This window comes from Leopardus geoffroyi, chromosome E2, assembly GCF_018350155.1.
Source record: "Leopardus geoffroyi isolate Oge1 chromosome E2, O.geoffroyi_Oge1_pat1.0, whole genome shotgun sequence".
NCBI lineage: Eukaryota > Metazoa > Chordata > Mammalia > Carnivora > Felidae > Leopardus > Leopardus geoffroyi.
The window spans coordinates 42,207,716-42,227,968 of NC_059335.1; the positions used below are offsets into that span (position 1 = coordinate 42,207,716).

The 20,253-nt window shown below is 48.5% G+C and overlaps 1 protein-coding gene across 1 annotated transcript in view; it reads left to right on the forward strand.

Moving 5' to 3' along the window:
• The window catches only part of CDH5 (cadherin 5), a 34,259-nt gene extending 14,632 nt beyond the window's left edge, over positions 1–19,627 (forward strand). Inside the window, exons 3-12 of the mRNA XM_045442977.1 lie at positions 212–500; positions 1,590–1,706; positions 2,667–2,831; positions 3,740–3,927; positions 5,541–5,791; positions 9,847–9,989; positions 12,231–12,355; positions 12,711–12,819; positions 15,150–15,395; positions 17,459–19,627. Of these exons, the coding sequence (XP_045298933.1) occupies positions 212–500; positions 1,590–1,706; positions 2,667–2,831; positions 3,740–3,927; positions 5,541–5,791; positions 9,847–9,989; positions 12,231–12,355; positions 12,711–12,819; positions 15,150–15,395; positions 17,459–17,973 (2,148 nt within the window). The 3' untranslated portion in view covers positions 17,974–19,627. The remainder of the gene's footprint in view (positions 1–211; positions 501–1,589; positions 1,707–2,666; positions 2,832–3,739; positions 3,928–5,540; positions 5,792–9,846; positions 9,990–12,230; positions 12,356–12,710; positions 12,820–15,149; positions 15,396–17,458) is intronic.
• Positions 19,628–20,253: the final 626 nt, after the last annotated feature.

Sequence of the window (20,253 nt, forward strand, 5' to 3'; positions counted from 1 at the left end):
TAATGACCAGTCAGAGATTCCTATAAAAACTGCAGTGTCGCATTCAGGACCCCTGGCCAGCACCGCACGTAAGTGCACATACACACACACACGTGTACATACACACCGACATAACCTACACGCTTGCACACTCACATGTGTGTGCACACATTCACACACGCACACAGCCACCCCTGCCCATCCGCAGCTCATGGCACCTCTTCTTTCCTAGATCAAATCAAGTGTGAACCGCAAGAACGCCAAGTACCTGCTCAGAGGAGAGTCTGCCGGCAAGGTCTTCCGGGTCAATGAGGACTCAGGGGACGTGTATGCCTTTGAGAGGCTGGACAGGGAGAAGATCCCCGAGTACCACCTTACTGCCCTCGTGGTAGACAAGGACACCAATAATGACTTAGAGTCTCCTTCCAGCTTCACCATCAAAGTTCATGATGTGAATGACAACTGGCCTGTGTTCACGCACCGGTTGTTCAACGCCTCTGTGCCAGAGATGTCGGCCGTGGGTATGTGCCCTGCTTGTCCCTCTCACTCCTCCCCTGCTCATCTCCAGCCTGAAGGTGCCTCTCCTATCAGCAGCTTCACTGTCGGGGATCAGGATTCAGTGAGTTCAGGGCGCTTGAAAGAAACTCTGATCCCTAAAGACTAAACTCTGACCTGGCCCCACACCAAGCCCTGACTTAGTCATAGACTAAGCCCTGACCCCAGTCATGGACTGAATCCTGATCCTCATCATGGACTGAGTTCTGACCCCAATCATGGACTGAGCCCTGACCCTAGTCACGGACTGAGCCCTGATCCTCATCATGGACTGAGCCCTGACCCTGATCATGGACTGAGCACTAACCATCAGAAACATATAAATAATGTTCTCATTATTCTTTGGAGCAAACCCCACCCACTTCTCTGACTCAGGACTGGCACTCTGAGAGTGCCTTTGCACATGAAGAACACCAACTCTGCCACCACAGCAAAAAGACTCCTCTCTAGGACCCATGCAGGAGTGGAGGGAGGAGACTAGAGCCCTCACCCCAAGATGTGACACCAGCCTGGACCCCAGGCTTCTTGAAATTACTACTTCCTCAATTCTACCCCCAGCCTCTAGGAGGTAACAGAAAAGGATTCCCTTCCCCACCCCTTGGTCCAGGGTTCCTGGCTAAGAACCTGGGAGATCTTAACAGACCTCCCTGTTAAGTATGGGGATGGGGGTCCCAGAGTTCAAGAGAAACAGAGATGTGACGCTCACCCCTATGGGGTACCTTCCCATTCTTTCGTTCTCATCTTCGAGAAGAAGGAAGAAGCAGCCCTTTCCTCTCCTCTCTCTCTCTCCTCATGACCCTAGCCTTCTGCCTCCTGCCTCACTTCTCCTGTGACTAAAAACCACCTGTTCTCTTTGCCTCCTTCCAAGATGACCAGGCTGAACCTTCAGCACTTTGCCCCCTTGCAGGCTCCTCAGAAAACAAAGCAGTCTTTTCTCCCCCAGGGCCTAAGGAAAGTGGGTTGAGGGAACAGCCTGAGCCCCATCTGTATTCATCTGGAAATGGGGCACAGGGCCGACAGTCACAAGGCAGTAACCCTGGATTCTCTCTCCTCAGGGACCTCAGTTATCCGTGTGACAGCCGTTGATGCAGATGACCCCACCGTGGCAGACCACGCCAGTGTCATGTACCAAATCCTGAAGGGAGAAGAATATTTTGCTATTGATGGTTCTGGTGTGTGTCACTAACCCTCTTGGGCAGGCGCTGGCTTGGAGCCGGGTAGGGACAGATATTCAAGGTGCAGGCACTGAGGGAAGTCCAGTCTGACAGGCGTCAGCTACCATCCAACCACACGATCCCATGGAAATGGTTCTTATACACATGAAAACAAGGTGGCTAGCGAGGGGAGAAGGAAGCAGACAGCTGCCAAGACATGGACTCCAGTCCAGGGAACAAGATCAGGACCCAAGCAGAGACCCAAGAGGCAGAAGAGAATGCTGGTTAGCAGCTCTGGGTGTAGAGTCGGACAGATCCAGTCTCCAAACCCAGTTCTGCTACTCACTCCCTCTAACAACCTGAGGCAAGTCAACTAGCCTCTGCGAGCCTTAGTTCTCTCACCCTGAAAACAGGAAAATGTATGTTCGTTTTGCATAGCAGCTGTGAAGTTTGAATTACATAATGTATAGAGAACACATGGCCCGCAGTAATTATCCACTCAGTGTGACTTCACGAAAACTCTAAGGACAGAGTCTGGGGAGCAAGACAGAAGTCCAGGTGGTCAGACGTGGGACACGCTGTCTTTCAGGGGGGTGGCAGGTGCAAAGTACAGGTACCACCACAACCAATGATGTGCCAAGGCAGGCATCGCTAATGAGTCACAGCACTCTCTCCACGCTGAGCCCGGATGTGGCCTCGCACTCTTTCTCAACACCATGCTTCCAGCAGCCAGGACCAATCTTGGACCAAACCGTTTGGGCAGCTTTGGTCTAGCAGTGCAGGGTGTGAAGGTGGGTGGTGGCTGGCCGGTGGTTCTCAGCTCTGGCTGCACAGTGGAATCACCTGGGGAGCCTTTAAGTCACATGTTAAGTCACCTTATTTGCATCAGCTTTTACGTTAACTCTGGATAAGGCCCAGGCACCAGTGTGTTCTAAAAGCCCTCCAAGTAACATGGCTCCTGCTGGACACTTTTTGCAGGACTCATTTTCACTACAACCAAAAACTTGGACCGAGAGACGCAGGCCAAGTATGAGATCGTGGTGGAAGCACGAGATGCCCAGGGCCTCCGAGGGGACTCAGGCACAGCTACGGTGCTGGTCACTCTGCAGGACGTCAATGACAATTTCCCCATCTTCACCCAAAGTGAGCTCCTCCTCCAGGGCCCTGGGGAGGATGGGGGTTGGGATACTCCAGACTGAGTGGCCTGGGGGATCTTGTGGAGAAGCCCAGAGTCCCTCTACCTCTCCCTAAAGCCCAGAAAAGTAATTTTGGTGCAAGGAGGGGGTCTTCTCCCCATCCCTGCACACATTCCCAAGGCTTTCCAAATACCACCTGCCACGGTGCCTTCACAGACCACAGGGAAATCGCACTCCCTGCTGTGTGCCACCACTTTGCCCAGAGTCCCACTACCAGATAGGAACAGTTTCACCCAGGTTCTATGGGCTCGGAAAAATCCAGGCCCTAGCTAGAAAATCCCTGTGAGCTGGTGAACAGGGATACAGCAAAGTTCCATATCCAGAGCTGAGGCTGAGCCCTGAGCCCACACACAGACTGCTTCTCTCCCCACAAAAAAATGTCTGACAAGAGTTTTTCACACACCCCGGTTAAGGGTGGGAAAGAAAGTCAGACGGTTCATCACTTGTACCCTCCGATGCTGAGGTGTAATTCAGAGGCTCAGCCATCCCAATGACGGTGGCCTCACTCTATGTGGCAGAAGCTCCCTCACAGCAGGACTTGTCTCTCTTGTCAAATGATAGGTCCCCTAGCAAAAGACGCAGCATACAGTAGGTGTTCAATAACTATTTGTTAAATGGACGGAGGAATGGAAGGATAGATGGAGCAGAATCTCTTTGCCTTGAGACCCAAAATTCCTGTGGTGGTATTACTACTACTACTATTATTATTATTATTATTATTATTATTATTATTATTATTATCATCATTTTGTCACGCTGATTTCCCGTACAAAAATGCATTAGGATAGCATGAGGAACAATCACCTTGTCTATCTCATTAATCCAATGCCCTCGGGGGCACCTTATTTGCATCAGCCAAGTACACATTTGCGGTGCCTGAAGACATCCGTGTGGGCAGCTCCTTGGGCTCTCTGTTTGTTGAGGACCCAGATGAGCCCCAGAACCGGATGACCAAGTACAGCATCGTGCAAGGCGAATACAGAGACACCTTCACCATCGAGACGGACCCCAACCACAACGAGGGCATCATCAAGCCCATGAAGGTTTGTAGGCATGCAGCAACGACATCAGATGTGGGGCTTAGGGCTCCTGGCATTTTCAGGACTCACCCAGGGGCTGCTCCAAGGTCAGAAGCCATTGAAGGTGCACATTCTGGGTCAGCTTAGAGCTGGCCACGTGCTCATGAGCTTGTGACCCTGGAGCTGGGAAAGGGAAGCCAGGAGAGAAGGGTCAGTGCCTTAGGCTGAGTTATCCCAGAAGCAGACCTTAAAGCAAGGATTTGAGTGTAAATAATTTACTTGGGAAGTGATCCCAGGAAGTCTCAGGAGCAGTGACACATAAGAAAAAGGATACAGGGGCACCTGGATGGCTCAGTTGGTTGAGCACCTGACTCTTAATTTCTGCTCAGGTCATGATCTCATCACTCATGAGATCAAGCCCCACATGGGGCTCTACACTCACAGTGCAGAGCCTGCTTGGGATTCTCACTCTCACTTTCGCTCTCCTCTCTGTCCCTCCCCTATTCGTTCTCTCTCTCAAAATAAATAAATAAGCTTTAAAAAAAAAAAAAAGGAATGATACAGGTTCCTTAACTGCCAGGTTAATAGTGCAGGCAAGTGGGGCACAGTCCCACTGGTAACACCCAGGGCACAGTGTGAAATATGCCTCAGAGTTGCAGGGGCTGAGGGTAAGGGAGCTGGAGGGTCGTGTGAGGGCCCCAGAGGGCGTTCACTCTCACACTTTCTGGCCTGCCCTGGGCACCCACCAAAGTAGAGCCCTGGTAGTGATACAGGCACTTGGAGCAGACAGCCACAGCATGTAAGGAAGCAGGGAGTACTACAGGGGTGGGGGTGGGAGTGGCTACTGGCAGTGGCTGCTGCATACAGACAGAGCAGTCAGGCCAACTGAATCTGGAAGAGGAGGCAAGAGACATAAAATGCCTCTACAATGGTCATGCAGAGGACTGGGGGCCCTGGGCCAGGGATGACCCACCTCAAACGGGACATTCTAGAACCCCTCTGCCTGAGCTGGGCCATTCCTGCAGCAGAACTCTCCTGAGGCTATCCCTGGTCTGGCCCCGCACTGGGGACCACAGGCACCTAGGTGAGTCCCATGGCCTCCACGGCACCAAAGCTGTCAGAGAGCGGGGCAGACGAGCATAGATGAACAGGGTAGCCGCGTGTAAGTGCTACAGCAACCCACGCAAGGAGCAATTACCTGTGTCAGGGAGGCAAGATGGGTTCTGAGAAGACATTTGGCCTCTTGAGTAGGGATTGTGAAGTGGGCAAAGGCAGGAGAAGCATCTTGAGCGAAACCACAAAGAAAAGGCACATACTTAAGGACCTGTGGCTAGAACTAGTAGTTGTGATCTCCTAGAGAGCAGGACTGTGGCTCGCTCACTGTGTGGCCTCAATGCTCAGAACAGGCCCACTCACAGAGTTAGGGCTGGGGGTGCCCTAAGGTTGTCGAGATGCAGTGGAGGGAAGCTGAGGACAGACAGAGAGCCCCAGCCACTCTCTTGATGACCACGGAAACATCACTTCCCCCATCCGTGAAACTGGTGTCATCCCAGTGCAACCTTGCAAGGTTGCCGTGAAGATCACATGTCACGTGCTTGGCTCAGAGCAGGCGTTCACTGCACTTTTCCCTTCCACAGCCCCTGGACTATGAATACATTCAGCAATACATCTTCACCATCGAGGCCACAGATCCCACCATCAACCTCCACCACCTAAGCAGCGCCTCCACCAGAAAAACTGCCCGAGTCATCATCAACGTCACAGATGTGGATGAGCCCCCCAGCTTCCAGCAGCCCTTCTACCACTTCCAGCTGTGGGAGAACCAGAAGAAACCTCTGATCGGCTCAGTGAGGGCCAAAGACCCCGACGCAGCTCGGCGGAGCATTGGGTAAGGGGGTAGAGGGTGTAAGGAAAATGACGATCACGATGATCCTGGCACCTGCGGGATTGACAATAGGGCCCGGATGGGGAGAATGGCTTCTCCTGGCACACACACGGGACGTGACAGAGGCAGGACTAGAAGCCCAAGCTCTTCCACTGACCCCCATGACCAGGCGGGACCCTGTCTTGCCCAGGCACCTCTGCCCAGCTCAGTCCTGGCCATCAGAGCTGTCCGCTGGCTGCGCTGCCTTGGAGGGGCTATTCTTTGGAATAACTGGCTCTCACAGGTCCATCTAGGGACATCTGATGGTCAAGAGGGTAACCAACTAGATGACATCTGTGAACATGTTTTATGAAGTTTGTCTTCCCAAAACCAAAAAGGAAAAAGTGTTCATTTCACACAGTAAAACAACTCAAAGATCTGCAAAGAAAACATCAGTAACCCCCACTTCCAGGTAACACTCATGTTTGTGGCTTGATGCTGTTCCGTCACCCCTCTTCTTCATGCCCACACAAACATGCACTTACGTTTACAGTAGATTTGATGGTTGCCTGTCTGTCTGTCTGTCTGTCTCTTTGTTCGGGGGTTTTGATTGTTTTCAAAATTTTGGGGGTCATACCATGCCCATTTCATCACCACCTGTTCTTCATCTCCACTAGACTCCCAGCCTCTACCCTCTGGGACCAAAAATATGGTTCTAACCCATGCATTCTAGAGCCATGTAACATTTGATTTTAACACAATCTCATTTTATTCCAGAGGGCTAGCCAATTGTGGCAGCACCATTTATTAAATAAGTCATCACTTTCCCACCTTTGTTATACACCTGAATCCATTTCTGAATCCTCTGTTCTAGCCACTGTTCTGTGGCAAAGCCATTCTGTTTTATTGTAGCAGCTTTACAAAAACCTAGTAGATACAAGCCAAGTCCCTCCCTCATTGCTTTTTTACTTCCTGTAACTTTTATGTGTTCTCTAACATTCACTCTTTCACATGAACTATAAAATTAATTTACCTGTTTTTTAAAAAACATTGGAATTCTTTTTTTTAATTGTTTTAATGTTTATTTATTTTTGAGAGAGAGAGAGAGACAGACAGTGTGAGTGGGGGAGGAGAGGAGAGAGAGGGAGACACAGAATCTGAAGCAGGCTCCAGGCTCTGAGCTGTCATGAGACAGAGCCGGACATGGAGCTTGAACCCACAAACAGTGAGATCATGACCTGAGCCAAAATCAGACACTTAACCGACTGAGCCACCCAGGCACCCCAAAAACATTGGAATTCTAAGGAGAATTGTTCTATATCGATTTTGGGAGAATTAATGTTTCTAAGAAATCAGGTCTTCTTACTAAGGTAAAAAAAATATGTCCCCAAAAATGGAGATTTGGGCCACACTGCACAAGTTTTGGGACTACTGTTTTCATAGCCACACTATTCTAAATAAGCTATAATGATAGTTTTTATTTCTTTATTGAGCCAAGAATTTATTTGTTTTAAGTTTATTTATTTATTCTGAGAGAGAGGGAGAGCACAAGCAGGGGAGGGACAGAGAAAGAGAAAGAGAAAGAGAAAGAGAAAGAGAAAGAGAAAGAGAGAAAGAGAAAGAGAAAGAGAAAGAGAAAGAGAAAGAGAAAGAGAAAGAGAAAGAGAAAGAGAAGGAGAAGGAGAAGGAGAAAGAGAAACAGAAAGAGAGAGAGAGAGAGAGAGAGAGAGAGAGAGAGAGAGAGAATCTCAAGTAGGCTCTGCACTGACAGTGCATAGCCCAATGTGGGGCTCAAACTCACGAACCTGTGAGATCATGACCTGAGCCAAGATCAAGAGCTGGACACTGAACCGACTGAGCCACCCAGGCACTCTGATCCAAGAATTTATTTAAGAGATTGATTTGATTTTTTTCTTTTCATTTACAAGTGGTAGGGTATTTTTTTTGTTTTTGCTTTAACTTGCTCTGTGATATAATACAACTGTATTTGCATCCATTTTTTTCTAGAATATTTAAGATTTTGCTTTATATATTTCAATTTTTTTGTTTATAAAGGTTCATAACTATTTTACCTTCATTACAACTTACAACTTTTATCCTTATGAAATTACCCAACTTGTTCTGCTAAATACTTTGCCTTCGGTTCCACGTTGCCTGATGTTAAGTTTGCCAATCCTGTTTTCATATTAGTCTTTGCCTGATAGAAGTCTTCCAACCTTTACTTTTAACTTTTCTAACTTCTGCTTTTCACTTGGCATTAATTGTCTCTCAAAATTAGAATGTAATTGGCTTTGCTTTTTAATCTAAACTGAGATGCTTTGGGTTTAACTTATTTACATTTGTCATCAAAAATCATAGGTTTGGGGACGCGTGGGTGGCTCAGTTGGTTAATCGTCTGACTTTGGCTCCGGCCATTACCTTGTGGTTCCTGGGTTCAAACCCCACATCAGGCTCTGTGCTGAGAGCTCAGAGCCTGGAGCCTGCTTCAGACTCTGTGTCTCCCTCTGTCTCTGCCCCTCCCTCACTCACATTCTCTCTCAAAAATAAATAAACAGTTTTAAAAAATGATAGGTTTGAGGTTCCTGTTTTAAACCTTGTTACACATTTCTCATTTCTCAAACTTAATGACTTTTTCCTTTCCTCCCATATATGCTAGAGTCTTTTTTTTTCCTTTGTTTTCTCCTAGAGATTGGAATGTGATACATCCATTTTTACTTCTCCCAATGAAACTTACTTCTACCTGTAAAATTAAAAGTGTTTTCCTGGACATTTTCTACTTTGAAATCTCTCTCTCTCTCTCCCTCTCCCTCTCTCTCTCTCTCTCTCTCTCTCACACACACACACACACACACACACACACACACACACACACACACACGATTGCTTTCCTATGTACCATAAAGAAATCAATCATTTCATTTAATTCTTCTGAAAGCAGGCTTTTTTTGGTGGGGGACGGTGGGGATTAGCAGAGAGAGAGAGGGAGAAAGAGAATCTCAAGCAGGCTCAGCACTGTCAGCACAGAGACTGATGCAGGGCTCAAACCCACAAACCATGAGATCATGACCTGAGCCAAAATCAAGAGTCCGACACTTAACTGACTGAACTACCCGGGTACCCCATCAGGCTTTTATTTTATATTGAGACATTTCTTAGTTAGATGAAATTAAGTTTTCATAAAAATTTTTCAAGACCCTATTTCTGTGCATGATATACTTCCTGAGTTCTTGTATATTTACAAATACCTTAGTTCTTTTGCCTTATGTTAATAATACCAGATATGCTCCTATAATTTTCAGTCTATACACACTTCCTTTAAAAATACTATCAATGTGTTCTAGAATTTAATTTTGTGGGGATATCTGAGATAAGTCTGATTTTCTTCACAAGAACATATTTTTCTGTCTGAACTCTGTTTAGTTCCTTCACATAGCCTTAAAATTCAAAAGTGTCATCAGGAGATACATAAACATTGATCTCTTTTAGAAATTATGCCTCATATTAATGACCTCTTTTAATCTTTTAATCTTAGACTTGTGTCTTTCTTTAGATCAGGAATGTTTTCTCTTATTATATCTTTTGTTACTACTTCTGTTCTACTTGTTCTGGAATTTTCCTAAGTAGTAGCAAATATATACTATATATCTCATATATATATATCTCATTTCTTCATACCTTTTTATTGATTTCCGGAAGAACTTTTCAATTTTTTACTTCATAAATTTAATTTCTTTTCAATCATTTCCTGTCTATTCCAGCTCCTTTTTTACTTCTTCCTGGCTCTTGCCCAACCACCTTTTCTTTAATGACAAAAACCAACCCCAGCTCTGGTGCACCTGATTAAAACTCCTCCTGCCACAGCTCTCAGAGTGCCACTGATGGAGTCTCGAGGCACCACCTCCAGCCCAGTCAGGGCAGCACTGCTAAAATCGAAGGGGTTATCTCACCTCCCTGATTCCCTCTAGGTGGTAGAACACAATGAGCAGTGAGAGGAGGATGGAGAGGACACAAGGGTGAGACCATGAGGGGTCTCCCCAGCAAAGAACAACAGAAAGTCATGAATTTCTCTCCCCTGGCAGATACTCCATCCGCACGACCAGTGACAAGGGCCAGTTCTTCCGAATAACCAAACAAGGGGACATTTACAATGAGAAAGAGCTGGACAGAGAAGTCTACCCCTGGTATAACCTGACAGTGGAGGCCAAAGAACTGGATTCCAAAGGTGAGTGGTCCCAGATGCTAGGGGACCTGGGCTTTTCTCCTTTCCCTCATTCCTTCATAATAGGCATAATCTGTCATTTTGGGGCTCTGGGGGTATCATAAGCTCCCGCTGAAGCACTACTTGGCTGGGATACTATAGAGCCTCTATCCCCAAGGTGTGGATGGACCAGCAGCACCCACATCCTCTGCAACCTGGTTGGAAGGGTAGAATCTTGGGCAACCCCCAGACCGAATCAGAACCTCTTGCACATTACAGCTGAAGAAGCACTGTCATAAAAGAGCCTGCTAGATGTCCCTGTGATGAGAATCACCTAAGGCACCTTTTAAACACAGAGCCTTTCCTAGAGGTTCTGGTCCAGTGATCCAGAAATGGGGCCAAGGAATGTGTATCGAACAAGTACCACATGATTCTTATTATCATGGATGTTTGGAAAAGACTGTTTGGGGAGAAAGGAGGGGGACAATTTATATGCCAGTCAGTGGGTTGAATTCAAAATCTGAAGCAGCTTCCAGCTTCAAGATTATTAGGTTCTCCAGATTAGTGTAACTTTTGCCAGAGGGAAAGGCAAGTGTTGGGATTTAAAAAAATTTTTTTAATGTTTTATTTTATTTTTGAGACAGAGAGAGACAGAGAATGGATGGGGGAAGGTCAGAGAGAGAGGGAGACACAGAATCTGAAGCAGGGTCCAGGCTCTGAGCTGTCAGCATAGAGCGCAACACAGGGCTCGAATTCACAGACCGTGAGGTCATGACCTGAGCCGAAGTTGGAAGCTCAACCACCTGAGCCACCCAGCCACCCCAAGTGTTGGGATTTTATATCCTTTACTTACATGAGAAAAATCACAGCTCCAGGAGATAGATTAATATCTTCACCTTACCCAGGAGACCACCAGGGCCTGGGCGGGGGCGGTGACTTGACCAAGGCCCCACTGGTGCTACCCTAGAGTGTCCCCTGCCTCCTTCTGGGCTTCCCAGACTTGGTCATCACCCCTGCCATGGCACACAAGCTCCAACTGTGATGGACTCTTGAGGGTTTTCCAGATCAGTCTTTACCCCTTCCTTCCCCATCTAATCTCATTCGCACATTTTTAAACGTTAAAGTAATGGTTTGTTGTTCATTTTAAAATATGGGATGGGGTGCCTGGATGGCTCAGTCAGTTAAGCGTCTGACTTCGGCTCAGGTCATGATCTCGTGGTCGGTGAGTTCAAGCCCCATGTCGGGCTCTATGCTGACAGTTCAGAGCCTAGAGCCTGCTTCGGATTCTGTGTCTCCCTCTCTCTCTGCACCCCCCACCCCACCGCTCGCATTCTGCCTCTCTCTCCCTTAAAAAATAAATAAACGTTAAAAAATGTTTTAAATATGGGAAAAACTGAAAAGAAGAAACTCATTCCCCTATAACCCCACCATACAGAGATAATTACTGCTGATACTTCAGTGCACTTTCTCTGGTCTTTTTTTTGTATACATATTTTCATGTAAGTGAGACCATAATATTTATATAAAAAACATATCCTGCATTTTTTTTTTCAACGTTTATTTATTTTTGGGACAGAGAGAGACAGAGCATGAACGGGGGAGGGCAGAGAGAGAGGGAGACACAGAATCGGAAACAGGCTCCAGGCTCTGAGCCATCAGCCCAGAGCCCAACGCGGGGCTCGAACTCACACACCGCGAGATCGTGACCTGGCTGAAGTCAGACGCTTAACCGACTGCGCCACCCAGGCGCCCCCATATCCTGCATTTTTACTTAGCCTTATTTCACAGCCATTTTCATATAATACTAAAATATCTTTATTACATTTTTAAATGTAATTTACATGGGCATTGTAAACAGCCACATGTTCCATTCTTTGAAAGTGGTTTAATATGTTAACCCCAACTCACTTAGGTTGTTTACCTTTTAATTATTTTGTAATAAATTAATTTTATTTATTTAAATAAATTATATTTGTTTAATTTAATTTAATTAAAACTTTCTTTAATTTGCTTGCATTGTTTACCTTCTTGATTCTTACAAGTAACTGTTTAGTAAACATCCCTGTGCATGAAGCTTGACGCCCTTCCCTTCCTCTCCCAGCCCTTTCATCCAGAACACCAACCCTGGCCTCTCTTCCAGAGGTCCATAGCCCCCTCTTCCTGCAAAAAGGGCACCCCTCCAGGACTCCCCATCCACATACTTTCTACCCCTGGGACTGGCATCAATCTGAGTCAATGGCAGTCAGGAGCCCTTTCTCCCTGCAGGGTACTCCACAGGCAAAGAATCCATTGTCCAAGTCCACATTGAAGTTATGGATGAAAATGACAACGCTCCAGAGTTCGCCCAGCCCTACGAGCCCAGAGTGTGTGAGAATGCTGCCCAGGGCAAGGTGAGTCCGGCTCAGCTGGGAGGGCGAGGCATGCTCACTGAAGATGGGCTGAGAGGCAGCACCTCCCACCCACGGTCAGCTGGCATTTCACTGAGCTTAATGTAACCTGCACAACAGTCTTGAGGAAAGGTGATGTTATCCCCACTTTATAGACGGAGAAACTGAGGCTCAGGGAGAACGTATGAAGAATACACTGGTGGGGAGGTTGGTCCAAAGGGTGGCTTTGTGGAGACTATTTAGGTTAGTGTTGCAGAAAAGATGCAGCCACGATCAGATCTGATACCAAAGTCACCATCAATTATCCTCCAGCCACCCCAACACGACCACTGACTGTCCCCCATTTTCCACATTCCAGCTGGTCGTGCAAATCTCGGCAATAGATAAGGACATAACGCCGCGAGATGTGAAATTCAAATTCTCTCTGAGCACTGAGGACAGCAACTTCACCCTGACAGATAATCACGGTATGCATCAAAGTAGTCAACTTGGCTACTGGCAAGGGCAGGGGCACAGTTATTTGAGTCTTGAAGCACCAGGGTCAAGAACCAAGCCAACCAAGTGGGGGCAAGCCCTCACTGGGGTCTTCAAGTTACAGGATACTTTGTACAACTCTTTATGGGGCTGTGCAATGATCAGAGCTAATCTGGCCAAACTGCCAAGTCCACATTCCCCATAAGATGCTCAGGTCAGCAAGGAATATAGAATAGATATGGGGTGCAGACGCTTGCTCAGTTCACGATCTAGCCAGTGGAGTCCTTCCCACACTGGATCGCTATGCTCAGCACAGCTGCAAACTCTCTATGAATTCTGAGGTCACTACCAAAGAGTCAAAACTGGAAACGTGAAATCCAAATGCCAAGAATACAGTGAACTTTGTCTTAATTCGGCTACAATGACTACTTACCACCAGGTGGCCCCAGGACAGGATCTGGTCCACTCCTCACAGCCCAGAGTCTGTGACATCAGCAGTGCCAGTCAGAGCTTCTGATGAGCATACGCTTACAAGAGTGACGATGCTGAGCTGACTGAATTCCAGGCAAAAGTAGGCATGCTTCCGTGGCCTCAGTGGCTTCCTGAGGAAAACAGAAAATCCCTCTTGGGTCTAATAGAGCAATCCTTCACCCAGCACAGAGTAGCGTTCCTGCCTTTCTCTGATGGCAAAACTGTGGCGGATGAGGATTCATTCCTGTATAGAAGAGCCAGTGCCACCTGTGAGGAAGGTCAGGGTCCCTGAAGGCAGAAGGCAGACCCAGGGGATCAGCCACAGACTCATCCTTAAGGAGCCATTCTTAGAGAAAAGGTGGCCACGATGTGTTGACGGTCAATTACAAACCATTCAAATGTTCAGCTGTCTTTAGTAGCAAAACAATGTGGCAAAAATACTTGTCACCCCACCCCCCATCTCCACCTCAATCCCATCTCAGAGGGGGTCTACATTGGGATAGAAAACTTAAGTGCCACCCCAAAGACACCCCATGTACAACCAGGAGGGAAGCCTGTTGGTGCCAGATTCACTTATAGCATGAATGTCCTGTTATGATATTAAGTGAATGTAGTGAGAAATCTCTAATTTCTCTCAAAGTATCAATGGCCATATAGCTATTATTTTTAATTATAATAGACATGGTTACTTAATAGCAAAATGTAATGAGCTTTCATTTGAAATCTAAAAGACAGACCCCTTTGCTTTGGGAGCTGACCCAAAGGGAGTCAGCTTCCTGAGGGAGCTGACCCTGCAGGGCTAGATAAATCCTGGAGCAGGGAATCCCTAGACCCTCTGGCCACCAGCATCATAACCTCCCAGAAGCCTACAAAAGGCAGATTATCTGGCGTCTGATAATGAAATGTGGGTGTGGGAGATGGGGGGAGGGGTAGGAAAATGGCAGCGAAAGGGGAGCAGGGCTCTGAAAATCTGTTTAAAAAGCTCCCTGGGGGATTCTTCAGTACATGGAACCACTGACCGGAGCTGGGAGGGGCAGCCAATATTTGGGCCAAAGCGTATGTGCAGTTCCAGCCTGCCTAGGACATCCTCAGTTACTGTGTCATCATTCCTTTGGTGCCCCAGGGAACATGTGCATTGTTTTCACTTTCTAATGGATTTTCAGGAATAGCAGAAACAGCCTTCAAAGTTAGCCCAGTGCTGAAAGACTTTGAAAAACTTTATTTTTCCCCATTGTCAAAGCTTGCAAAAATGCATTAATTGAGCCAAAAGAGAACCACCTGTTATTGCAGTAGGGTTAGGAAAGAGGAGGTGGGGGTCAGACGTATCAGTTGCCCACAGAAACAGAAGGCAAGGACTTTATATTTTGGCCAAGCCATTCTTTTTTTTTTTTTTTTAATTTTTTTTTAACATTTATTTATTTCTGAGACACAGAGAGAGACAGAGCATGAGCATGGGAGAGGCAGAGAGAGAGGGAGACACAGAATCCAAAGCAGGCTCCAAGCTGTCAACACAGAGCCTGATACAGGGCTCGAACTCACAAACTGTGAGTTCGTGACCTGAGCCAAAGTCGGATGCTTTACCAACTGAGTCACCCAGGCGCCCCCTAGGCGAGCCATTCTTAAAGGCTATGTCAAGGCAGCTGTCCAAAATATCCCCTCTCTGGAGGAACAGACCTGCACTCAAATGGCTGAAACATGAGGCAGGGGATACAAATGGCAGAGAAGCAGACTGCACATGGGCTGGTGCAGTCACGGAGGGTCCCCTGAAGGAGGCAAGCCACATCATCAGTGTGCACGAGGGAACAGGCATTCTGAAAGCCAGAGCCTGACTCTGCAGCCCCGGTATTTCCAGATAACACGGCCAACATCACAGTCAAGTACGGACAGTTTGACCGGGAGCGTGCCAAGGTCCACTATCTGCCTGTGCTCATCTCAGACAATGGGAGGCCGAGCCTCACAGGCACCAGCACACTGGTCGTGACTGTCTGCAAGTGCAATGAGCATGGCGAGTTCACCTACTGTGAGGAGATGGCTGCCCAGGCAGGTGTCAGCATCCAGGCGCTGGTAGCCATCTTCCTCTGCATCCTCACCATCACAGGTCAGTGCCTAAGATGGGGGAGGGAACGATGGTGGGGAGCGCTTCACAGGAGGAGGAAGAGACCGGGGATCCAGGCGCAAGCCTGCTTCCAGCCCATATCCCACCCTGGGCCTCAGGGTTCCGTAGCAGGACAGAGGAATAAAAGCTCTAGCTCCCTGGATGCCAAAAGGTGGGGGTAGATGTGGGGGGAAAGGGAGGGTTTAAGGCCTTTCCCTTACTTTAAAATACCTCATATATGATATTCATTCATTCATTCAATCAATCAATCAATTTATACGTTTTGAGCACTTACAGCATTCTAGGCACTGTTCTAGGCATTTATTTGCATGAAACCTATTTTGAAAAAAAAAATCCTCTTTGGGGGAAAAAAATAGAAAATTTAAAAAATTCCAGCTTAGATAGCCGCTAGTGGCTTCCTTTCCTTTTTTTAGTATTCCTCCAGGCTTGATATCTTTTTTTTTTTTTTTCTTGTTTGGGCCTCAGAAATTTTAGGAGCATTTTAGGCCTTGCCTTGGTTTGGGTTACTCAGGAAGCAGACCCTGGGACAAGGACTGGCGTACAAGTGGTTTATTTGGGAAGTGCTCCCAGGAAGCCCTAGAAGGAAGAGAGGGGAGTGAAACAGGGAAGGCAGGCAGCTGACGAAGGAAGCATTGTCTCGCAAGTTACTGGTGAGGGTCACTGGAGCTCCCTGTCACTGGGGATGGAGAAGCAGCGGGGCACTGTCGGCAAGAGTTTATCCACCAGTTCCCCTCAGCTGACAGTGGGGGGTTCCTCCCAGTGGAATACATACTCCTGCACCAGCCCTGAGATGGGGCAGGGGCCTGCCCTCTAGAGGAAAGTTAGAAATCTCCCTGTCACTGAAATGATAGGCCCTGGGGGTGAGGTGGGGTTCCCACGTTATCTCCTCCAGGCTTTTCCTGCCAGTGGCTCTCCTTAGAGGCCCCCTGGGTGTGCCACCTTCCTGAGGCTTCTCTGGCAAAGAGTCTAGACTCAGAACCCGTTTTAATAATAATTAGTAATAATAATGACAATGACATCACCACCACACGTAGAATACACTTAATGTCACAACTACCTTGCCAAATATAAACAAAGCAGGAAAGTCATCACTTTGATCTTATAGACAAGGAAACCAGAGCTCAGACAGGGTGTCCCAGCTTCTCTTACATACGTAACAGTTTGTTAAGTAACTCAAGGCCAGAAGGACAGGGTCTGGGGGATGCTCTGGCCTAATTTTAGGAGCTCTCTGTGCCACATGGACCACCCATCCTCAGGGGTTGGTGACCCTCGCAGTCACACCCCTCAGAGCTCTGAGCAGGGTCAATATCTACACCACTGCCCAACCACGGGACCCCAGGCAAGCCACTCAGCCTCCCTGAGGTCAGTTTGCTTAAGGGTAAAATGGGGAGAATAATACCTGCCCTGAGTGAAATAACACGAGAACGTGTTCAGTATGGAGCCAGCACATATCCAATAGGTGCCCAACAACAGCTGCCGTGAGAGCCATGGGCAGCATGCCTGCCAGCACCACCGTTATCCAGCAGCAGCAGCAGCACGGCCATCAACAAAACAATGGTTCGGAATCTCCGCACTCCGAATTTCAACTCCATTCCCTTCCCCATTTCTTCTCCAACCTCTGGCCTCCCCACCTTTGCACACAACATAGAAGGATTTGCCACAGTGGTAGGGTGAGACAGGAAATGTGGACGTAGGTAGATGGGGTTGAGACTGGCAGGAGAGAACGAACTTAAGGGAGTCCCACTCTGTTCCTCTTCCCCACCTCCACCAGTGGCTATGACAGCCAGTCAAGACCAAATCCCCAGGGAAGGAGGGTCTGTCCCAAGGGGGCAGGAGGCACGACTCTGACCCACGGAGGGCGGAGGTTGCGGGGGGAGGGGGGGGGTGGGTACCCACAAGGTGTCTAGACGAAACCAACCTCCGCCTTGGCCCAGGTGTCGCTGGGATGCTGGGCTGGCCCGGGAATTTCCAGGGAGGAGGGGAGGACGCAGGTGAGCCCCAGAGAGCCAGCTGGGCCGGGTCTGACTAGCTCTGGCTCGCTGCAGTGATCACCCTCCTCATCTTCCTGCGGCGGCGGCTCCGGAAGCAGGCCCGCACCCACGGCAAGAGCGTGCCCGAGATCCACGAGCAGCTGGTCACCTACGACGAAGAGGGCGGAGGCGAGATGGACACCACGAGCTACGACGTGTCGGTGCTCAACTCGGTGCGGCAGGGCGGGGCCAAGCCCCCGCGGCCCACGCTGGAGGCGCGGCCGTCCGTCTATGCGCAGGTGCAGAAGCCTCCGCGGCACGGCGCGGTAAACGGCGGGCCGGGGGAGATGGCCGCCATGATCGAGGTGAAGAAGGACGAGGCCGACCACGACGGCGCAGGCCCGCCCTACGACACGCTGCACATCTACGGCTACGAGGGCTCCGAGTCCATCGCCGAGTCCCTCAGCTCTCTGGGCACCGATTCATCCGACTCGGACGTCGATTACGACTTCCTCAACGACTGGGGCCCCAGGTTCAAGATGCTGGCCGAGCTGTACCGCTCAGACCCCCAGGTGGAGCTGGTGTACTAGGGAGACGTGGGCCTCCAGGTCTGGGGACCCAAACCTCTGCAGCGCGGGCCAGTCGGACAACAGGCACTGAGCCCGCAAATTGTAGCACTGACACCCTAGCCCAGCAGCCCTTCCTCGTGGGTCCCAGAGACTTCACCACCTCGGGTAGCAAACTCCAGGTCCCTGAAATGTCCAGGAACATACTACAAGTGATAGCTACCCCCTAAACTCTGGAAGATCCAGGCTGGTGTTCTGTCTGGGCTTGGACATACATAACCCTGTCACCTGGGACCACGGGTCCTACTCAAAGACTTGCTGTGGCTCCTTAAAGCAGCTTATGGTTCAAAAGCCAGGGGGAGATCTTCCCCAACACCCCCCCCCTCCCCCGGTGAGGTTGGTGAGATCCTGGTGCCTGTCTGCCTGGAGCAAAGGGCATGGCCTGTGGGGCAAGACTCTCTGCAGCCCAGTCCCACCAGAGACTGGAACCATCCATCATGCCAGCCCTGCTTCAACTTTCTCACGCTCTCCCAAGTCCCCACCACTCCCAGCCTCTCCCCAGGTCTGGCAAGAAGGATGAGTGGGTCCCTTGACAGCTACCAAACTTGGGTCCTGAGGTGACCTCACTGGCCTACCACACCTGTAACTGCTGTACTGAGCACTGAAAATTCAACCAAAGTCAGGAAAATGGCTTGTTGAACTTTGAAGCAACTGTGAATCCATCCTGGAGGGACAGTGGAGACCAAGTGTGACAGATCATAAGCTGAGGGCCACCTGCACACCCACACCCTCGGGAGAGGGCCTGGAGTAGCTGTGACCCCAATTTGAGTCTCATCGACACCCCATCAGTTTTGCCTGGGAAGTGGAGCAGATGTTCCCCAGAGCAGAAGACCTCTCCCCTTATCTTCCTTGCCCAGTCACTCCTTCACGCTCTTTCTCTCTCTCTCTCTCTCCATCTACTCCTTATCTCTTGACTTGAAGGCCCTCAAGATGTGACCCTCAGCAACTCTGGTCAAAGTCCAAACCCAAACATGACTGCACAACAGAACTGTGTCATTTGCCTTTACACACCTCTTTTGTTGCCACATCTCAGGAAACCCTGGCAGGGCCTCATCCCTCAGGCACACCCTGCCTTGCCCATGCCCTGTGGTCATCTGTGCATCTCCCACTTTCAGCCAAATCTGGAACATTCCACTGCAAACACACCCTGGGGAAGTGGCATCACTCAACGGGAGAGGGCAGGAAAGGAGGCAAACTCTCCAATTCACGCTTGGTCATGGACTGAGGTTCCCCTCTGGGCAAGGGCCCTCACACTTCAGGAGACTGTAGATAACACTTGACTTTTTTTTTAAACCAATAACTACTATATATATATATATATATATATATATATATATATATATATATATATATTTTTTTTTTTTTTTTTTTTACTAATAATACTTACATATTTCTAGCTCTCACAAACATATAGAATAAAGGTTTTTGCATAATAAGTGGGTTGCTATTTAGGTTAACAATTTTAATTCAGATTTTTTAGTTGGATGAAAAAATTCCTGTAACCTTCTTTTTCCTATCATTGTAGTTATTGCTCTAGTGATAATAACTATATATTGGCCACACTGGTGCATGGGACGTACTGTATTTTTTTATACCTAAATAAAGAAAATTCTTGAAATCCTTTTATTTCTAGAGCTGAATAAGCTCATGTGAAACACATACACACATACACATTATCACCACCACCACCACCATCATCAAAAAAGGAACCCAGGGTGCAAGGGGATATTTGCAATTAGGATTTCAGAGACACTCACTCTGTATTGCAGCAAAGAATAATAACAGACACCTAATCCAACCCCTTTTCCTCCCAGAGCCCAGTGCCTTCACTTGGCGTCTGTACATGGCCCCCCAGTCCCACCTCCACCCTACACAGTAGGCAGGGCCTGTGGAAGCTGGAGCTGCCACACCATTTCCATGATGGGGTTAGTGAGAGTCATCAGCAGTGAGGGAGGAAGTCAACCTCTAATTGGCTGATTGACAGGAGTGAACAGGTGGCACTTTATTGGGGTGTCTGAGCCCAATATTGGGGTCCTGCCTTGAAAACCTCACGATCAAAATGAGAAGAAACGTCCTTGTCAGACTCAGGTCTTGAATTGAGGAAGTGGGGGTTGAAGTTCACTTCATCAAGGCCTCTGCTCCTTGACCCCTACCAGCGGGGATTCCTGGGGATTATTTCTTCCAGGGATGGTAATTTGTAAACTGTGCTCTGGATAAACGCTAGTTCCTGGAGCTCTCAGGGGT